At 30.7% G+C, this 6,438-nt stretch overlaps 1 protein-coding gene across 1 annotated transcript; it reads left to right on the top strand.

Annotated features, from left to right (window-relative positions):
* The first annotated feature begins 4,742 nt into the window (after positions 1 to 4,742).
* Positions 4,743 to 5,855, top strand: LOC122271160 (uncharacterized). Its single transcript, XM_043051484.1, has one exon. It carries the CDS (start codon positions 4,743 to 4,745, stop codon positions 5,853 to 5,855), a length of 1,113 nt encoding a protein of 370 aa, XP_042907418.1.
* Positions 5,856 to 6,438: the final 583 nt, after the last annotated feature.

Genomic DNA, 6,438 nt, shown 5'->3' with positions numbered 1-6,438 from the left:
ATATATATATTAAGACATAGTACTCATAATAAATTAGGAGGGAAAGATTTAAAATGGTTTAAAAACATTTTTGTAATATTTCAAAACCTTTGATATTTCACCATAGGATGCCAAGCTTTAGCATGTACACATATTTCAAACAAGCGTAACATGGCGTAACATATATTCATGTATAAAAAATAATATAATTATAATACTTTATAACGTATTACAAGAAAATATTCTGTATATGAGTTATGCATGGCTCAGGGTATAGAGCGTTCGGTTTCCAATGAGGTGAACCGGGTTCGAATCCCAGACATGGCTGGCCGATACGAATTCCGCATTCAGCTTGCACTGGCCACAGTGCTGACGTGGAATATCCTCTGTGGTAGACGGATCATGGGATAAAGTCCCCTTGGCGCCAAGGTAACCCTGAAAGGTTCTCGTGGTCTACTTCTCCATGTAACGCGAAAGCGGGTTAGTGCAAATGCGCAAAAAGTACTCCACAAAGGCAAATTTCTCCCAATACTTGATTAGAATTCCCTTGTCTTTTGGATTGGGTTCAAAATTACAAGGTTACGGAGTTGAACATTAGTAGTCGTAAACAAAAAAATATTGGGTCGACTGTAGAATGACGGTTATGAATTTTTTATAATAAGTAAAAATTGCCAAAAATATTTAACCTTATTTCATAAAGAATCAATACAAAACAAAGCATACGAAAGGAACATAAGGAATTTAACAAAAAAGTTATGTTTTAAATGTATTTGAAGGATTTAAAAAAATATTTAAGGAAAAAAATGAGATTGGAATTATATAGTTTTATTTGCGGGAAGAGCAAATAGAAATTTAAAATGTATTTGCTGTAAAAAAAGGTTTTCCATTTTTAGGATATGTATGTAAATAATAAAACTCGGAACTCAAATATGAATATAAATGTTTTTTTCATTTGGAATTTCTAAATATTATTTATAGAAACATGACATTTACATTTTAATGCAGAAACATCTTTAAAAATGAATTTCCTTTGAAAAATAAAATAATAATTTAGTGCATTGACTTGCAGCATAATAAAATTTTATTCAATTTCAATATGCTGATAAGGGAAATATTTATTTCTAAAAAAGTATGTTTCAATAAATTATATTTCGTGTTTTTATGTTTGAGTATTAAGCATAAATATTCTGTTTTATTATTTAAACTTGCCTGTATTTAAAATCTCTTTAGATAATATATAAAATTACCACAACTACATCCTATTAGTGGGTATTTTTTCTTTAAATCTGGATTCAAATTAAAGAAGTTGGCGTTTCTTTGCGAAAATGTTTTTAACAAGCTCTTCAATTATACATTGAAGTGAACATCCAAAATTAGAAATTTAAGACGCTGAATTACTTATAGAATATAAGATGGTTCACTTTTTGTTTTATTTTGAGCTTTTAATTAGAGATTTTGCTTTTGTACGAATGAAAAACAAAAAGGAAAAGATTTCGTCTGTTACTTTTTTACTTTATACACAGAATAAAAAGCTCATATAGATGAAATGCTCGTCAGCTTATTGATCTAAATTATTATTTTAAAAAGCTTATATAAAGGAAGTTTTAAAGTGTTATTTCGATCTAGTCTCCAATTCAATTTTTAGTCTTGACTGAAGAAGGATAACCAAATATTTGCGTATTTTTAGAGGCACCGTTTTACTCTTAATTTCCTTTTTATCTATATAAATAAATCGAAACGTTTAGATGTACGAACGTATGTATATTGTTTATATTATATACAAATCAGTGATTCTTAACTGATCCATTCCAAATTTGATAAACTATAAGTAAAATAGTGAACAAAACTTCCTGATTAACTTTTAATCTAATTGATCGGCTAGGATTCAATCTTATTAATTCGAAGGGATGACCGTAAATATTTTAAATAGCGCAAGCAATGGTTTAACCCCTTAAGGATCAGTTAATTTTCAAGAAAACGGTCATAAAAGTGCCTATTTTGCCGAATACACGTATTTGATTAAGGCAGACATCTAGTTTAAAATAAACTAACTATCGACAATTACTTTAAAAATATCCTGGTACTGCCATCTGGTGTGTAAAATGAGAAATAAAATGCTTTCCGGGCAAAAAAATGAATTAGTTTTATTCTTATTGGTGCGTTATTACTGATCACTCCAGCCCGGAAATTTCACGGGAGCGAGAAATAGAGGGCGAAACCTCTCCCCGTTATTTTTACGGGAGCGGGCTAATAGGGGGTTAAGCTATGAAATCAGACAGGAAAACGTACTTTCTCTGAATAAGCATAGCTTTCTTTCAGACACTCAAAATATAGGGGGTAACCGCAATCTGGGAAATATAGTTCTAATAGTTTGGTCAGGAAAACTGTCAAAAAGTTAGGATTTTCTTAATGTTAATTTAATTATGGAAAATTTCACCATATCTTTTTTTTTGATGCGAGTTTGATGCTTTATTTAGATAATAATAATAATAGACACATGGAGGGCAGAAAATTAATATAAATAAATAATAACAAATAAATAATAAATAAATAATACAAAATAATAATAATAAATGAACAATAATAAATAAATAATAATAAAAAATGATAAATAATAAATATAAAAAATAATAATAAATAAATAATATTAAAAAATAATAAATAATAATTGTAAAAAATAATAATAAATAAATAATAATAAAAAATAATAAATAATAATTATAAAAAATAATAATAAATAAATAAAACTATTAAATATAATTTAGTTTAATTAATTGTATCGGTTTATATGCCTTTAAGTCTTGCTTAAAATTTCATAATATAGATGTCTATTTATTGATTCTTTACTTTTTTTTTAAAAATCGTACGAAAAATGGACAATTAATTAGTAATTAAATAAAATGTTCGAATTAATTCTTAATTTAGTTTCATTTTTCTACTTCTGGCTTTTGAATTTGTCTTTTTATAGGAATTTAAGGATTGTTCAAGTCATTTATAACATAATTCTAAAAGTTGAAATTACCGAGCCATTATTTCTTACTTTTTATGCTCATAAACTAAAGTTTTAGGATAAATGTACTTTTGAGAACTGCTTGATCCAAATGTCTATTTTCCCGTGACTTTAATTGCGTCTCATTCGTATCTTAATTGGTCTGGATATCCGGGGATTTCTGTCTGGAAAACATGATTGAGAAATTCAAAGCGTCTAATTTATCTCATTAATTGCTTTTCTTTATAGATAAAAGCTTTACTTAATGCATTGTTTTGTCATTTTAAATTTAATGCTTTAAAAATATTTACTAACTTAAGTCATTTTTTGTTTTGTTTTATTTTTATAAAATTTCGAATTTTCTTATTGAAACTTAATCTATTAAAACTTTTCTAAATGCAACAAAATTCAGTTTTGTTTAATAGCTTTAGAAACAAATTTACAAATAAGTTATATATGGATAGTTATTGAAATTAAAAGTTTTACAGAATTATGTGTTTCGTATGTTGATTTGGTATGCTATCTATTCTGACGGGTAATTGGATGTTTCAGTTAAAATTGCCAAACCAATTACTTATTAAAATTAAATTATGAAAATAATATTTTAAAAAATGAAGTGATAAACTTAATTTTAAGAAATGCCTTATAAGGGTCCAAAATATTCACAACAAAAAATATAAGGAAAATATTGTTAACCATAATAACATTTTGTGTTAATTTAAAATATCAATAATGCAATTATGTGATTTTATTTAAAAAATAATTAATCAAAATGTCCTTCTTTGCATGCATTAAATAATTTGCGTGTGTGTCTCTATACCTGATTCTGGTTAAATGATAGAAGAATACGAAACTCAACATGAAGTTGAATGAGAAAAATTTACGATGCCCGATTTTCGATTTTTTATCAGGGTTTTAAATTCGGAGACATTTAGGAAATGGAATTTTCTCATTGGCTTAGCGGAAGCCACTGTTTCAAAATAAGCCATAGACGATTCAGTATATCAAATACTTTAAAGACAACACCAGTTGTGTTTGTTAGTTTATAGTTTTAATCAAAAAAGTATTTTATTGCGCGTTTCGCACTACTTAGTTATTTTTTATTCGTCATGCCAGGTAATCAGAAAGATCTACGTGATCGGGCTAGCATAAGCATATTACGTTAAGTGATTATTATTTTCAACGTTATCTGAAACCACGTGTTTATTTTGTTTATAGTTATGCTTTTAAAACGGGGTTTTATAAAACTAAATAATTTAAAATTAACGGTAGTTTAAGTTAAAAAAAATTCGTTTTAAACGGAAAAGCAAAATTAAGAAAAAATAGTACTAATTCGTTGAAGAGAAAGTAATAAAATGCCGATATTATTATTACGTAAAAAATAAGCCAAGTATTAAAAAGGAAATCTAATCGAAAAATGGTACTAATTTGTATAAGAGATCATTAAAAATCGATAAATTAATATTGATGTAAACGATATTTAATAATGATTGGTAATAGGTACGAATTGAAATTAAAAAAAAAAATAAAGCTATATACTAAAAAGTCAAATTGATGGAGAAAAGTAACTTTTTCGTTACGAGATTGAGAAGATTTAAATATCGACTATGTCAACCTTAATCTATCAAAAGGTATCTCAAGATGGATTCAAGTTGACATGTCTTATATACTAGTTATATACTAGCGCCCATTTATACTTAAACGAATTTACCTCCAGGCAAGCGAGCGTATTATTTTGTATGCAGCCAGTGTCTGGTACAGAAATAACACAAGGATGAACGAAAAACTTAAATCAATCCAAAGGATCCCTCTACTTACCATCACCAAGGCGTACTCGAGAGTTAGCTCTGAAGCTGTACAGATACTAGCTGGCATTGTCCCAATTCACCTAAAGATCCTCGAGGACATTATTATCAAAAAGATGAGATGGGGTTGGAGGACGGATGATTTGGTTCATGTTTTTCCAGAGTGCTCCACACAGAATATTAATTTTGATACTCCAGCCCCACTGCACCCATCTAAGTATCGCTCCTTGCTCTGGGGGTATGATTGCACAAAAGATCAGGGTTTGGAGATTGTCACCGACGGCTCTAGGATGGAGACTGGCAACGATAACACCATCAGAACTGCTTTTGCATTCGTTGTCTATTTTAACAGAGTAGAAACACATCAGGTCTCCACTAGGGTCGAAGATAACACTAACATCTTTATTGCTGAACTGGCCATCAAATCGGCGCTGCAATGGCTTCAAAACAACAACATTACGGAGGCAACAATTTATTCAGACTCTCTTTCATCGCTACAGGCCCTGGATGACCCACAGCCCACATCAGACATTATTGAAACGACAAAACTGCTCTGGAAACAAAATATGAAATTAAACTGGGTTAAGGAGCATGTGGGCATCCAGGGTAACGAAGAAGCTGACGAAGCAGCCAAGATGGCCATTGGGTTAGACACGGTGGAACTCCAAGGGCTGAGGACCCCGAAACAGGTTAAGAGTAAACTGAGGGATAGTATCATTATTAGATGGGCTGAGGAGTGGAGGAACTGTCCAAAAGGGAGGCAAATCTATGATCTCATTAAAACACCATCAACTAAAAGGTTACTTACAAACTTTTACCTAAATCAATTCATTACTGGCCACGGAGTGTTCGGAGTGTATCAAAAAAGGTTTTTCAACAAAAGTGGTATCTGTCAATATTGCACGGAAGAACAAACCATTCACCACCTACTTTTTGATTGTGCACGCTTCCGGGCACTCCGAGGGGATATCTTTACTAATAAAACTGAGCATCAGATCTTCTCAAGTAATGACTGCAAAAATATCGTCAAGGAAATCATTAGGGTCACACTAGAAGATCTACTAAAAATTAATCAGGTCTAGTCTCACTGGCCCTCCTCTCCAGATCTTCATTCGTTCCCCCAGTAGAGCCATCGGCCGGCATCCGGGCACGCTTGCTTTTACTTTGTGCGCCTCTTGTGTTTTAACTTCTTGCTAGTCTTAACTTGTATACCTCTCAGGCTTTGACTTGTTGCTGGTTTTAACTTTTAAATTTTTTGAGCGCATGTAACTTTTTTGTATTACCACTGGTTGGTTTTATTTTCATAAGTCCCTATTGATTCATGGTTTTAACTACCTTGATCACTTTGTACCCCTTTTGGCTTGTTATTGCTCTTTTAACATGTCGTTGTTATATATTTTTAACTTTCCCTTTGTGGATGTGTATTGCCAATGTTTTATTTCTGGTGAATGTTTTGGGTGCTTCTTATAGCGGCGAGGCAAGGCCATAATAAGGGTCTGTAGACCTAATATAATGATCTTTTGATTCGGCTGTCTCTTGCTCAAAACACAACTAGGTTTTACTTACCTTATCGCTATGCATTGCTCTTTATCTTTCCTGTGTATTGCAAATTTTGTATTTGATGGCCTGTTGCCATCCATCCACTAGATGTAAATTTTTGTGTAT

Source organism: Parasteatoda tepidariorum, chromosome 2 (genome assembly GCF_043381705.1).
Source record: "Parasteatoda tepidariorum isolate YZ-2023 chromosome 2, CAS_Ptep_4.0, whole genome shotgun sequence".
Taxonomy (NCBI): domain Eukaryota; kingdom Metazoa; phylum Arthropoda; class Arachnida; order Araneae; family Theridiidae; genus Parasteatoda; species Parasteatoda tepidariorum.
Note: the sequence above shows the minus strand (reverse complement) of the source record. Positions and strands in the feature narration are given on the sequence as shown.